General features: G+C 35.4%; 1 protein-coding gene across 11 annotated transcripts in view; it reads right to left on the bottom strand.

Moving 5' to 3' along the window:
* The window catches only part of MECOM (MDS1 and EVI1 complex locus), a 528132-nt gene that overhangs the window by 12212 nt on the left and 499656 nt on the right, over positions 1-16264 (bottom strand). For 8 of the 11 annotated variants that reach the window (XM_074368128.1, XM_074368088.1, XM_074368097.1 and 5 more), the window contains 4 exons: positions 15539-15626; positions 10759-10785; positions 5190-5356; positions 4030-4107 (listed from right to left, as the gene is read on the bottom strand). In XM_074368128.1, the coding sequence (XP_074224229.1) occupies positions 4030-4107; positions 5190-5356; positions 10759-10785; positions 15539-15626 (360 nt within the window). The remainder of the gene's footprint in view (positions 1-4029; positions 4108-5189; positions 5357-10758; positions 10786-15538; positions 15627-16264) is intronic. The other 3 variants (XM_074368105.1, XM_074368116.1, XM_074368159.1) reach the window with 1 other exon arrangement.

The raw sequence follows: 16264 nt of genomic DNA, 5'->3' as shown, positions 1-16264 counted from the left end.
GGCACAGCAAGATTACTTTCCGCACAGCCAAAGTTTCAACTTCAACAAATACTTTGATTGCATTAAAGGTTTTCATGACTTTATGAAAAACCGTAATAAAATATTGATGATTTGATTGCTCACAAATTTATGAGGGCAATCAGTTCTAATATTTTAAATAAACCTCATGAAGTCAAAGACATTAAGAAATAGTAGCATTGTTTTATCTTCTGCTTAGGGCACTACAATTAGATCCTTTGTAAACAAGCACGAAACAGATTCTTCATATAAAGTAGAAAGATCCATTTTTAATTCAAAATTTCAGAGGCTGATTAAATAATTTCTTAGTAAATTCACTTCCTCGATTACTAATTCCAAAAGAAATTCTGTTATCATCTCCAAAATAAAAGTAAGCATTCCAAACCTTTAAAACTGGAGCAACGTGAATAGTATAGTCTGATACCAAAGATACTGATTTTCATGATCTTTAGTGATTAGGACCCCCCCAAAGCCTTCATTCTATTAACCTTTAAACTGTTACAAAAGAAAAGTAAGTAAGATAAAACTTTTCAGATAAAAACAAAGGTCTTCGTTAACCTCTCCTCTCCTGATTACCCCCAGTTTTCCATTTCTTTTTTTTTTTGACTTTTTATTTTGTTTTTAATTTTGATTTTTTAGCTAAATTCTTTTTATTGAGGTATAATTGACAAATAACATTGTATTAGTTTCATGTGTACAGCATAATAATTCAATATTGGCATATATTGCAAAATCATCACTACAGTATCTAGTTCACACCTGTTCCATACAGTTATACATTTTTTCTTGTGATGAGGACACTTTTTGTATTTATATGATTTTTCAATTGAATGAAAGATTCTTTAAATTCTATAAAAGTACTCCACAATTTTCAAAAGTTTCACACACATGACTTCATATAATCCCTGAAGAACCTTTCTTTCCCCCACCCCTGTATTTCTTCAAGAGTCTGTGGCAGTTCTGAACCAGGTCAGTTTCTCAGAAAAGCACTTATTATTGGCTGGCTGATTGTTTCTGCCTTCCGTGGTATTGACGATAAAAAATTAAATATTATTATGAAGTTCTCCTTTAGTCATAAAATAAAAATGTAAGCCCCGCTCCCTTCCCCTTGCCCCAGCTCTTACTGGTGAGGAAGAAAAGTGGAAATTGGTGAGGTTTTCTCCTTGACATTTTAAAGTTGATTGCATTGTTTATATGATTTTTTTTTTTGTATGTGTGTTGCTTAAAATAAAAAAAAAAAATCAACTTTCTCCAGATGACTTTTAAGTGAAAATTTCTAACTTAGCAGCCCCAATATCCTGAACTCATTCTTCCATGTGAAAATCCAGAACTCATTCTTCTTCCACTTCTGTACACAGGCTCAGTGGCTCGAGTGCTCTACATCAGAAACCACCTTGTTCCACTCCAAGTTTCTGGGCTTTGATGGCTGTCTCTACATGATGCCAGAAGTCTAGTTAGTTCAGTGGGGAAAATAAATCTGTTAAACTAGTTACTTTGGCATGGTATCAATAAACCAACTCAAGGGCTGATTTAATTTTCCCCCTTAAAAAACCATTCTGGCATCATGATGTTCCTCAACTTTACTTACTTATAATATTAATTAAAACATGTGTGAAACTCCACATTGATAGCAGTTGTAATATTTAAGCCTCTGCTCTTGAAAAAAAATATATACATGGAGTCTTGGCCTTCTCTACAATAACTTTGTGGACTTCCAAGGCCCACTGCAAGGAGAACCATGGTACAATTGGCACAATTGTGTTACACTGAGCAGAACAACCCAGGAACAGAGAGAAAACTTAAACTCCCATCAAATTCTTTCGAAAAATTTTCACTCAAAACATTTTCTATACAAATCATGAGGAAGAGAGATTCTGTCTTTCACATGCTGCCAACTGCTTGTATGCAAAGAAGCTTTAAACCTAAAAAATATCATCTACTCTAATATGAATAAAATTGGTCAATAAAGAAGTTCTAACTAAAGATCATCTGTTACTTTGTATCTGTCCTCTGCTAATACCTTGGCCAAAAGGTTGAGTGCTCCTAAAAAGAACAAAAAACAAAAAACAAAAATCATTCCACTCTACTCCAGTAAATTTGTAGGTGGAAAAGAAACAGATTAAATAGGAGCTTAAGTTTCCGAAATTCTAAAATGGAGTACGTAACACACGCGTGAGCTATGCACTATTAGGTCTTCCTGGTCGCTAGATATAAACACAGGGGTCAAGAGAATGTTTGAGATCATGGCATCAGATAAAATCCCTGACTTGAGAGCTCCAGGTCTGGGTTTTAATCCTGGATTTACTAATACTATACTTAATAGAAGGCAATTAGCATCTGTGGATCTGAATTTTTTCACTTGTGAAACAGAGGAGCTGGACAAGTAATTGTTTAAGATCTTCAGCTATGCAAAATTCTAGTTTGCATCTTTAAAAATACATGTACAATAATAGCACCACTTATGGGGTAGAATAAAGCCACTGAATTCAGGTACAAAAAAAAAAAAAAAAGAGTAAAGTGAGCATGATGTCATGGCCGCACACCAGACCCTAGGCCATTACAAAATGTAAACATGAAAATCTTTCCTTTCATTTAAGCAGAATTTCTTGGATGTGACATATTTTCAAAAAGGGAAATCACCTAACACTTATCATTCTTATAGTTCTCTGAGACTTACTGTATCAAGTGCATTCTCTTACATATAAAGTAGAAATATCCCTTATGATTACTGATTTACAAAACATGTAGGAAAGCAAAGACTTTAAGAAAACATTTTATTATTTTCTGACTTTAAGTCCCTCTAGTTTTCTCCCAAGATTTCAGTTATCTTCAAATGAACATTGGTCTGCCCATTTTCTTATGCTTGTATGTAAAAAAGTCTTTGAAAGCTGAAAAATAATTTATTTATTTTAATGAAAAAAAAAGCATTCAGACAAAAACAATTTTAGACATATGCAATGCATAAGAATTTCAAAGTAGAATAAAATTAGGGGTATTACTTAAAGATAAATAACATTCATTCTTTGAAGAAATATACGTGAATATCTAATACTGTGTGCAAGGCACTGCACATTAAACAATGTAGATGGTACTTTAAAACTGGAAGGGAAAATGTTGATTCTTTTCATTCATTCATAAACAATAATATTAAAATTAAGCATATGTCCCATGTGTCACATGGTTGATCCTGACATTTAGCGGAATAAGCTAGGATACACCGGAGAATGGTGGATGGAATTGCCCCCTTCCTATAACACACTCTATTTTATTTGTTCTACCCCTAGCTCCACATTTCCTTCCTCCTCTCCAGGTTTAAGGTTTATTCTTTAAACCTCCTAATGGCACTTGTAGATACTGAGTCAGCTGTACTGGGAAAACAAAGGTATATATGGGTTGTTAACTCCTAGCAGAGGTTTAAGGTCTGGGAAAGGGAGGTTGCAAGGCTATGATTATTGTCAATTAAAATATCATGAATTATTGAGAAGAGAAAATGCTTAATTTTAAAAATGGCTAACAGTACTTAAACACGTAGTCTGTACTAGACACTACTAGAACTTTTAGCCTGAGATATAAGAAGACTTGATTCAAGAAATTAGGACACATTTCTGGACTCAAGAAATTAGAACACATTACTATATATAAAATAGATAAACAACAAAGACCTACTGTATAGCACAGGGAACTATATTCAATTTCTTGTAATAACATATAATGGAAAAGAATCTGAAAAGAAAAAATATATATGCATGTATAACTGAATCACTTTGCTGTACACCTGAAACTAACACTGTAGATCAACTACACTTCAATAAAAAACTTAAAACGACAACAAAGAAATTAGGACTCTTCTAAATTTTTATCCTAGCCATTAGTTAATTCTTCTTTGACTCAAAATCGAATAGATATACATTCAGACATGCACAAAAGTAGCCTCTTTTAAAATCGTGTCAGTGAGTCCACGTTAATGGTTACAATGTTTATCAAGGTATTTAGTAAAAATCGTTGTCAAACCTGTAAGGCTGCTCTCCTGTGTGGGTTCTCAAGTGCCGTGTTAGATTCGCAGATCTTGGAAAAATCTTGCCACAGTATCTGTTATGAGAAGATGTTTATAAGAGAAAGTCAGCACAATCGACTATATTTCACTCAAGCTGCATAGAAGCCAGATGCTTATTCCTGACTTAATTAATCTTGCATGGAACTCACAAGTCTTTGGTATTTAAAATTTGCAACAAAGCCATTCTACAGATATAAATAACTCTACAAATAAAGGCTGCTATATGAGATGCGGTTGAATTTACTCACGCATAAGCAGTTTATGAAAATAGACTTGAGTTTTGATGACCCCCACGCACCTCTTTTATTAACTCTGTATCTTTACATCCACAAAACTGAACCAGACAAGGGGATAAAAATATGACAAGAGCTTGTGATTCTGGGTTGATGTAAACAGATTTCAAATGTTTCAACTCATTTTACATGTTAGCCATAGAGACAACGTTGTACGTTGAGTGGTATCAGATCAGACAAGATTCTAAGACCTCATCCATCAAGGTATGTTCCTATAAAAGCTTTTCTGGAAAGAAAGTGACACATTTTCCAAAGAGCAGATAAATTGATATGCCTGAGTCAGATGCCACAGATTTCTGAAGACAGTTCAGAAAGTATAAGCATGATTTATTTTTTTAAAAAAGAGAACAGAAACAAACAAAAAAAGCTTTCCTGTGCTACTGATGAGTAACAAGAAACTTATTAACCAGCTTTCCTCACTTATCAACCTTATTCGTCCTTCACTGACAGTCTTATTCTTCAATGCCATGACAATTAATAACTCTATGCTTGAGGACAGTAGTATTATATACCTTTGGATGAAAATAATTAACTGTGAAAGAAAATTCATAAATATCAAAGTGAAACAAGTAGATAGTATTTGGACCATTTCCAACCCCATTTATCACAACCAAATGGCCTGTGTTAAAATTTTCATTTAATAGTAATTTCTTAAACCACTATTTTTATATTTCACTCAATAAAGAGCACTTTGAAGTGCCTGAGATATATCATGGTTGCTATTAATCATCCAATCAAGAATAATTTCCAAAACAAACAGCAGGGCCTTTTGAAACCAGAGGGGAGAATTTTGGAAAACCGACCACGATTAACTTTGCCATTACCTGCAAGTATAGCGTTCCTTTCCTTTCCGCAGGAGGTTCTCTGGCAGGGCGTTGGGAGGAGCTCTGAAGTTGAACATGGAGGGAACCGACTGTAGAAGTTCACTGGCCTCAGGTTTCAGGGCGCTGAAGCTCTCCAGCTTCTCTGCCATGTTTTCAATGGCTGACATCTGAAAGGCAAATGCACGAAACTATTAGGACTGGTCGGACATCATTCTTCTGTAATCATTCCTAGCAAACCAAGAAATCATTAATAAAAGGGAAGCATCAAATCTGTTGAATGCAAGGGACTGTAGAAAGAGGTCGCAGTGTCCCAATATTCAACAAGCAACAAGAGAATTAACTGATTTTGAAGATAACAAAGGTAGAACCAAGCTCATAAAATCCCAGGTGAACTTCTTCCTAAGACCTTGGTTAAACCATGTTATAGAATTTGATATACAATTAAGCAATGAAATACATGAGAGATAATAAAACCAAATTAGATTTTTATTAAATTAAAAGGCATTAGATTATGTTATGGACAGCAACAGTAAACTGAAAAATATAGGAAAAGATCCTATATGTCTTGCCTAGGTAATAAAAACCAGAAGTCCCATGAAAAGAACTCAAGACATGAAAAACACCAAATGTCCCAAAGTTATAGCTTAAGCTAAATGTATGTGGTGCAGAAAGGAAAAATTAAATGTGTAAGAGGTGCTCTGCCTGAGACTATGTAAACTGATATCGGGCTATACTAGATTTTTAAGTGGGATCATCTACAAAGAATTTTGATGAAATATTAATTTGTTCTGGACAAAGATGGAGTTGAAGTGACAGTTCACGGTGTATTATCATAACTTTGTATCACTTGGCATTGGCATTATCAGGTATGGGAAGCTGTTAGTGTAAGCCACATTCTTAGAATGATATTCTTAAAGAAAAACTATCATGCCTAATTCTTCCCCTCAAACAACCTTTTTTTTTTTTTTTATTTTGCTTTTAATCTTCAAGTTTTTGTCCACATGCCCACGTATTTGACAGTCACAATCAGAGGGTAGCATTTACTTTTAAAGGTAGCTTGACCCTTACTGTCTACAGTTAGGTGAGCTCTGCCTTTCCCTTCAGCCCTCCCCAAACATTGTTTCCTCCACAATCACATTTTATTTGGAAGCTGCCTACTACTGAATTTTTAAGTAGAAAAAGCAAACTCTCAGGCCCTCTTGTTAAATCAACTCACCCATTGTTTATTCGGTTCTTAGGGCACTATGCCACTGAAGAACTCAGAATACTGTTAAAAAGGTGTTTGCTTTCTATATGCACTCTATGTTTTGCAAAGGGCTGGGGTGGTAGACCAGAAGACTCCAAGCAGTGATTAGAAATGGTAACAACTGCATATTCAGGCAACTGTTGAACCCAAGAAAATGATTCTTACGCTGATAAGATGGCAAGACAGAGTTGGAGGCCCAATTATGAGCTCAGGTTAAAAATAAAAGGCAACACTTTGTACTCAAAAGGAAAATCAACAAAATACATATTCCACGGACAGGCAGCTAGACAGAATACCATTGACTTAAAACTACAGCAAAATCTTAACAGAATGGCCTAAACCTGATTCTCTTCTTACAAAGGGAATATTGTATGCTTGATTCTTAAGTGACTATTCATGTTGTAGTTAGCTTTCTTTCTTTTCCCTTTCTCCTGGAGCCTGCCCTCTCATTTCATGCCCAGACTCCTAATGCTAGCTACAAATTGCAACGTACAGGGTACCACTGCCAATTTGCCAAATGTCTTTCATCAAACACGGTGCAAAAAAAAATCTCAGAGGAAAGTCAAGATACATTTACTTGTCAGACGACAAATGTGAATGCATTGGGAGGCGGTAGGGGCTATGAGCTCAGGGGTTTGATTCATAATCACTCAGCTGCTAAAACATTCTCCACAGATGCAAGTGGACAGCACATTTGTCACTATGAAGGATTCTGACACATACTGATCACAGGGCAGAGATATGGAATGACGATGCCGCTCAGAGAGGTTGGTGGAAACTCTGTCCCTGCAGAATACGGTCATTATCCCCCTCCAGCTGGAGCGTTAGCATTTTCATATTACTTTGGATTTTATTTATTAAAAATCAATACAGAAATATTTTATGATTCTATTTTATTTGCATTTATTCCTTCTAATTGTTGCTTGCAGAAAATCATTTTGATATTCCACCCTCCATGGAATAAATTGAGTGAAAAATGACCCCTGGCCTTCCAGCTGATTAGTGGTAACAAGCAAGGGTGAGGGTCATGATCGCATATATTTATTGGGAAGAATAGTAAGTGCATGGGTGATGATTATAAATGTTTTATTTATGTACATTTAATATTTGAGTGAAGTTTCATTATCTAGTGGTTTTAAATCATTTGAGTGTCTGCCCTGCTGACACACTCAGATTCCTGGGGCAATACATCTTATAGGAACACTTTTCCTTTTATATGGAAAATAGCTTACTCATGACTATTATTATTCTCAGCTTTCATCTTGAGCACATGTGAACTACAAGTCCTTCAAGTTATTTAAGAACAATTGGCTGTTGAGAAATGTGTCTTGCTTTAGTAGCTGCTAATAGCTCCTTTTGAAGAAACATCACTGTGATTACTTTACCTCAAAATGTTTCAATTTGGGAAAAGCATCAAGAAACAGGAAAATATATTATGGGCTTGACGATTAAATAACAACATTCTTAAAGATAGTAAGAGAAAGAGCAGCGGTTACCCAAGTGCCTCACTGTAGCCACCCCCACCTCCGGCTTCTGGCGTCAAATGAAAAGAGTAAATTGGAGTGAGGCAGAGGGAGAAGAGGAAGATGGGAAGTCAGCTGAGGGTAGCTGTTAACACCACACGCGCAGACACACACACCACTTTCTTTCCAGAGAGCAAACACGAAGCAACGTAAAAGCCATCACTGGATCCTTCCGTTCATCTTCCTAGGGTTTGCTCTCCCAGCACTTGACCTCAGCTGGAAAGAGTAAGTTTCCCCATCTAGACAGTTAGAAGTGACTTAGACACCTGCTAGCTGGGGTAGATTAGCAATTCTGTGACCAACATCAGATCTAGTCTATATCTTGGATTGAGGTGTTGGATTGAGGTGGGCGTTAGCGAATGTGTGGGTCACAACATCACCTTTGTCTGACTGTCAGGGCTGACCCAGATGATGCTCTTCCTGGAATAACATGCATTTTTGTAGAAGAAGGAGTCAGTTTTGACATTCATTTTAAAGTTTGACTTGGTATTTTAAAAATCAAGATGAACTGGGATAAATGAAACAGAATCTAGCTGGATATATTCTTCAATTATGAGAAAACCAATGAAGGGAGCAATCTGTATGATTATGAATAGGAAATTTGCTGAGAATGGAGGGGGGAAAGGAGGAAAAAGTCAGATGATGTATTTTAGAAACGTACTGCCCCATGTCCTTTAATGTCATAGGCTAATCTCTGGTCAGTAGATGACAGGTTTTTTTCCTATGGAACAGTACTTTTTATTTACATATATAATAGTTGTTGATGGTATCGGCAGCCAGATGTCTGGAAGAGGAAGTCGTTTCGCCCCCTTCCAGTCCCCAAGAGACTATTAACTTTTACTGACGCAAACTAATATTTAGACACAATTCCCTAGCTCCTACCAAAAATGTAGCTATCTCTCTAGTCAAATAAAGTTAGTATTTTTAAAAGCATTTCAGCAGGCAAGATATCATCAACTGGGTCTGAAGCATTTAGCTTAACATTTATTATCTGGCAGCCAATAATTGATGACATAAAGAAGTTTCTCATTAAAACTATTCAAGTGACAATCTGATTATACAAAATGATATGTCCAATGGCACCATGAATTATGTGACCTAATGTTTCACAATTAGATTACACATGCCTTTATCATAAAACAACTAACTTTTCATAAATAACTTATGATGGGAAAGTTTGTAGATTTGGTAGTTTTCTATATTTATTCACTTGATAATCTTGAGAAATCTTAAAATCATGGCCATTTCGGGGAGAAGTAAATATTCACATTTTATGGTTGTCTCAATCCATGTATCACACTCTGCAGTCATGATTATAAAATTACAGAGTGTTTTAACCACTTAAAATTATAAACTGTAATATTTTAATATTTCCCACTAATATCTATGTGTTATAATAGAAATATAAATGATCGTTCTGAGAAACCTGTGATTCAAAGAATGGGAGTGTTTCCAAAGCACTGCAATGGCAGTTGCTTTACCATTGTATTATCAGGAAAGGGTGTCTAACTTAAAATCTGAACTGGCTTTGTAAGACGGTAGAAGCATTGGCCATTTGTGTAGGGGACAGCACCTTATGCTTGAAGCAGCTAACAGCAAAGCCACTAGCAAGTAATTACTACATTAGAGAGAATGAGGACAATGAGGCACGAGATTCAGGACAGACCTCTGCCAGGAAAGGCAGACAAGGAACACGGGAAATATAGGTCAGGATCATCAAAGAACACTGCCATCTACTGCACAACTTTGCCTAATAAGGAAGTCTCTGTCTCTCTACTCTCTACTCTTGTACTTCTGAAATAAATGAACTTAATCCTTAAAAGTCGATACGATGAGAAAAATCACAATTCATCACATATTCCACGGAAGAAATAAAGTGGAAGAATTTCTGGTAAAGGAAAACTAACATCAGACAGAGGAAATAGGTAAGTGCCAACGTCCTCTAACTTAAAGTAATTTCTATATAATTATATGGTGACTAGAGGAAAATTGAACTATATTCCAAGATTTTACCCATACTTCAGAATCAGTATAATTTTGAGTGAAGAAGAGAATGAAGGAACAAAAACACATACACTTTGAGAAAATTTTGTAATATATGTTATTTATATATTTTCCGTTGACTCAAAGTTTATTTGGGAGTGGACACTAAATAAACAGTATTCTTTGTATCTTGAATAAAAAAATAAAGCTCTCCCCTAGTAATATCAACTGACAACTGGCTGTATCTGGAAATATTAACTGAAAGCTGAAGAAGTGGGCCCCAATACAAAAAGATACATTCACTAGTTAGATAAGGATTTTTAAACATACAGTCTTACTACTCCAAACAGCTAAAACCAAGTTCTGTCCTGGCTTATATGGACGTGAATTCCAATATCAGCTTGTGTCTACACATAAATTCAGGTTTTATCCTTTTGAAGGCTTTATCAAAAGCATCTTTAACATGCTGATACAGGCTCCCCCAAATAATGGTTGTTTCTACTTAGTGACCCATTGAAGCATCTTTTAACAACATGCTCCCAAGTGCCCAGAAAGAGTTCTACATCAAGGTATAATTACATGGAATGGGGCAGACTTTAATAGAATAAACTTCATTCTCTAAACAATTTATAGCACACTAAATGCCCAATTATAACTGAAACCATTTTGCAGCTTGATAAAGCTGGAGATCTATCTGCTGAGGCCATATCATTTAATGGAAAGGGGTTCAGAATTCTTTGTATGGCAATTTATAATGTAAGTTGTTTTCCTTTTAATGCTACATTACTTTAGTCAAAAATATAAGTGGAAAACTTACCCAAGTTCTCTGATCAGGCAGTTGGAACTGGGAGCAAAATTGAAACAAAAACAAAAAATTACTTCTGTATCAGTATCTTTATTGCAATCTATCCTTTGAGAAATTAACATGTATACTAAGTAATTTTTGCTTATCATGTAACTATATCTTGAGTAAAAGCTTTGGCAATGAAAATTAAATATTTTTAGAACACTGCTGAATTTCCTCTATTTACCTAAATTAAATTTTAGATTCAAGGATTTAAACCAGAATACTTTTTTCCTAAGAAACTATGCACTACATACTACCAAATCCTAAATAGCAAAATAGATGCTTCCTTTTAATTTGTTTCTACTCACTGCAAAACAAGATTCCTAAATTTTACTTTAATAACTAAAATTAAGCAATTTCTTGCAAAAATCTAGCTTCTTGCATTTTTATAATGTTAATAACAAAGAAAATAAGGTATTTACTCAAATGTGAATCATTAAGGAAGAAAAGCGTAATACACTTTTTGACTTCTATTAGCACGGGATTCAGACCATCAGTAGTCAGAACACCTAAGGACATTAATTAAAAGAACTACAAGTATCTACTTATTTATGACAATTTATGACAAGAATCACTGGATGAAACTTCAGTGAGTTAGAAGTTCTTCCAGGAAATGTAAATGTTACATCTTTAAAAATAACATTTTGCTTGGTTAAAGGGGACATATCTTGATTTCTTAAGTTACAGTATCTTTTATAAGGAAGATAAATAGTTTTTAAGGATGAAAGTTCTATTGCAGAAGAAATCTAACACGAGAAACACTTGTTGAAAGCAAAATAGAAGATGAAGGGCAAAAGACTTAGTGATTTTCACATCAATATATAAATAATGACTTGAAATAAGACTAACTTTTTCCCAGTTTCTTGGGATGCAGTAACAGGTACACTTTAAAAGGAAGCAAATTAAAAATAAAAGAATAACGGACAGAAATGGAAGTAAAACAGAGTCTCTGTTGTAGATCTACACAAAGCCAAACATTTCACAGTAAAATACTTAAAAAACTAAAAATAATATTTAAAGTATATGAAAATCAAACTAAAGAATAATAGCCAGTTTTATAATAGTGTAATTGCCAAATGATTTCTAAGGCAATTCAAATGAGCTTTCAGTGTGAATGCAAAGTACCCCAAATGCAAAGTACCCAATGAAATGGACATTCCAAAGATCACACAGTAATCCATCTCACCTCCTTCTGGCTGTCATCTTCTTTTCAAAATTACAGTCTAAGACTCCACAAGCAATTTTCAACCACATAGTCAGGGAGAACCTCTACAGTGCTCAGTTTACCCTTATATTAAACTAACTTAGTTATAAGAGAAAAATAGGAGGCTAAATAGTCCTCTAGTGGCCCGATAGAGCAAACATACTTCTGTAAGAACTGAGCTGAGAGGAATTTAGACCCTGAGGATGATTAAAAAAACTACCATGTATCTTTTGATTTTGATGTATGTATTCCTTCCTACGTGTTTTAGGTATTTTTGACAAGAACTTCTAAAATATATATTATTATTCCAAAAGGCAGCAAGATGACCTACTCATCTTTCAATAAAATTTAACAAATATCTATTGAGGTGTTCACCTTTCATCGATTAGGAATTGTGTAACGGGTGGGTGGTTGAGGGGAGACAGAATACAAAAACAAACAGAAATTGTAAAATCAAGCTTGCCTAGAGACTGCCACTACCAAGTATTTAAATATCTATCTATTTATATGTTTTCCCTAAGGCATTGAGAACATCTGGGCACCTCTTTATTATTATAATAACCCTGAGGAATAGATAGGATAGGTTTTATTCTCATTCTGAAGAAGAAGATACAAAAGCCCCAGAGGGACCACATGATTTGCTTCAATATGCTTTAAGTGAAAAATGAAGTACTGAATGGTCTTTTCCAAGCACTTATCTAGCTACAAGATCATGGCAAGCCCTGGGAGCAGAGGCAAGCCCTTCCACTTTGCTCTGTCCCACCCTTATTGCTGCCCAACAAGGCAGCACCAAGAACACAGTAAGCAACTTTCCAAGTAGCTGGTATAACCCCACCAAAGAAACTGGCCTCAGGGGATGGCAGGAGGGTATTTTACTGACACTGCTTTATATTCAAAGTGGAATACTTCTGCACCCAATAATACTAAGAGCTCTTCCTCATCTAGGTCCTTCCACATGCCAAGCACAACGCTAAACATATTATATACGTGAAGGCCGATCCTTGCAGCTCCCCTGGTAAGACTGGAAAGGGTGTTCCTGTTACGGTGACAGAGAAGGCTTGGAGAGAGGAACTACATTGCTCAAAACTGAAGCATTCTTGCTAATAAGTAGTAAACCCAGTTGTAAACCAGTTATTTCTGGCCCCAAATCCTAGGCAGTTTTTCTTTGCTTTTATTTGTTTTTTTGTGGGAAGCTGGATGAAACTGATAGAGTACTAGAAAGAACAAAGAAGTTCTGATGAAACTTCAGAACCCTGGAGGCAGATCTTCTGAAAGAACCGACAGTTTGGTCTGAAGGCTTGATGAAAACTGCATGACCTGAGCTACTCCCAGGCAACATTCTTTAACACCTGTATCCCAGTGATATTCATCCGTTACACACGAAAACAGCCATGATGGCTGCAAAAATAATGATTTATCTCTGTAGTCGTTGGTAAACAGCCTCTGCCCTCAAGTACCCTGACTGTCCTCCTACTGCCCTGGCCTCTTCCCAAAAGACCCCTGAGACAGCCCACCAGCCAGCAACTGCATCATTAACAGCTGGTTCAGGAGGGCTTCCAGGATGGCAGGAGTCCATTCTGATTGGTTGGCAGTCGTGACATACAATGTGTTAAATATTTTGATTATCACCATTGGGTCTTGTTCTAATAGCAACATGCAGCAACAGGCAGTCCCTCAACAGCAAGACGTGCCGTTCTGGGGCGGGAAGGAAATGCTCTACCGCTGTGCTCCCACAGGCACGTTTGCAAAGATCTGAGTGAGAGATTGCTGCTCTCCAAGCACTGTACACATGCCTCCTCCTTTGTGATCCTTCATTAACTTTTGGAATATTAAAACAGAACAGATTTTCTAACATTATTTGATTAAAAATATGTATGTACTATATTTATAATAGCTGCATGCACATGTAAATTTATTGGTAGACAACATTGCCCATCTTATGAACCAGTAAATTTACCTTGGCTAGCTAGAAATCTTTGAATTTCAGAGAAGATAGAGACCTTACACCAAAATCTCTCATCTTACATGTAATGAAACTAAGAGCCAGGTAGCCTGAGTCACTCAAAGACACTGAATCCCAGTGTTTTTTTTTTTTTTTTTTTTTCTCCCTTATACCAAGTACCCGTAGCACTTAATTTTGAAATGATTAGTTACTAGATTTTAAAGATCATTAGAATATGAAAACAACTTGATTTGCTGTAATTAAATGTGGTTAACTATATAATATCTTATAAATGCATTTAATTAGACAGTATCCAATTTAGATCAACCTAAATATGGAATGTAAGTACCTGATAGTTGCTATTTTAGAACTTGCTTCTTTACCATAAAGTAATTTAATAAATGATATCATTCCTTAGTCTTCTTGTGTAAAATGAGTACTAGCTGGAATGTTTCTACCCCTTTTAATACTAAATCACATATATTTTTTCAGTTTGAAATAGAAGTTTTGAGCAATGATAGACTTCTCCAGCTAACCCAGGATATGGTATTTCAGCTGTCATACTCTGTTGTCCAGAATTTGGGAAGGTACTTTAAAAAGTGAAAAAAGGAGAGAAAATAGAGAAGGTGGGGGTGAAGGTTGGGGGGAAGAATCAGATCCCAGGATGATTTAACTACCTCATAACTTTCTATAAGACATCTTGCATAAAATTCCATCAATTTTATAGAGGAGCATAATTTTTGGTTTAAGTATATTGAAACAGAACAAACTAGTTTACTCTGTCTTCAAGCATTTTCATAAAAATGCTGCTTACTATCTATAAAGACCAGAGCTTATAACCTTAAAAATAAGTAAATAAAAAATAAATAAAATATCACTTAAGAAACTATATTCAAGATGTTTATGTATCTCTTTTTTCAATACAATTCTCCACATTTTGATTGATACATAAATCAGTTTTTTAAAAAAATGACCAAATAAGTAGGGACATAAAGATGAACCAGTTAGATAATACTGCTTTGTATTTTCCTTGCAATGAGAGACTGTACGCTTTTGATAAATGGATACAACTCCATTCGGCAAATAGCTCTGTGTATTGTGGTGAATTCTTGTGCAATTACAGAACTTTGCTGGAATGCCCAGTGGTCTCTAGATAAATTCCTTCACCCTCTATGGTAACAGCTTGTCAGGTAGACTCATTTCCTGTTTTTATCTGAGCACTAAAAGAACATGAACGACCCTCAGGAGTTTGGGACAAATCACAGTATGATCTATTTCTTACTATCACAAGTTTTTAAACACGAAAGACGGCTTCAATATTTAATTTCTTAGATGAATTTTGCTCAAGCTAAAATATGCTTTGGCTCAATAAGCAGTTAGTAGAGAATAATTTAACACCAAAACTATGTTATTTTCACACGTGTGTTAATTACTTTTTCTTTAAAGAGTTTGGATTTTAATTCTGCTAGAATTTCCTGTGTTCTTCCACACCAGCGTCAGAGGAAATCCTAATGTTCTGAAGATTTCTTTCATTTCATTGCACCTGCTTTTCAGGATCAACAAGTTAGTTTACAAGCTTGAAGTCTCAAATTCAAAATACTTACTTGTGGGTGAAATAGGAATCCTGGAGACGGTCTCAAGTATTTCTCTTTTAAAGCTTCAAGTGGGTCAGTTAGTTTTCTTTTCTCTACTCTGAAAGGTTAAAATTAGATTTTGGAGATGAATCAGTCTCCTGTATCAATCATTGCATAATCATGGACATTTAAAACAGCTAACAATAAAGCAAATGGTAGATTGCTGGGAAGCACAAAATAAAAATATAAGGACATCTATTCGTTTCTTGAAGAATACTCATGGCACTTCTAGGCACTCCAAGAAAGGAGGTCCTTTGATAATGGAAAAATCCTATTGAATGGCTAGTAATAATAATCATAAGGAAATGCAAAAAAAAATGTAGTCATGAAATCGGAGGCACTGGTCACAAATTTGTACCTTTCCATTTCAAGTGTAGATAAAAACTGCTTTAAGTTTAAAATCATAAGGACAGGGTTCACTTTGAAAATTAAAGTCATTTTCTACCAAGAAGGTGCTCCTTTAAGTAGTCATTATATTTCTCCTATGTTTGTGAGTGACAGCAAGAGAGCGTCTAAGCATGCGATACACCCTGCTAGCCACTCTGAAGGACGGGCGTGTTCTTTTGGATGCTTCTGCTGATAAACAGAGTAGGTGAAATGGGATTGGTAGAAAGAGGATGAGGAGCTGTTTGCAGGTAGGGAGAGGCATTATACAACTTATCTATTTATCCCTTCTGCTTTAGAAATGTTTACCAT

The sequence above is a fragment of the Camelus bactrianus genome, chromosome 1 (genome assembly GCF_048773025.1).
Source record: "Camelus bactrianus isolate YW-2024 breed Bactrian camel chromosome 1, ASM4877302v1, whole genome shotgun sequence".
In the NCBI taxonomy this organism is placed as follows: Eukaryota; Metazoa; Chordata; class Mammalia; order Artiodactyla; family Camelidae; genus Camelus; species Camelus bactrianus.
This window is presented reverse-complemented; position numbering and strand designations above follow the sequence as displayed.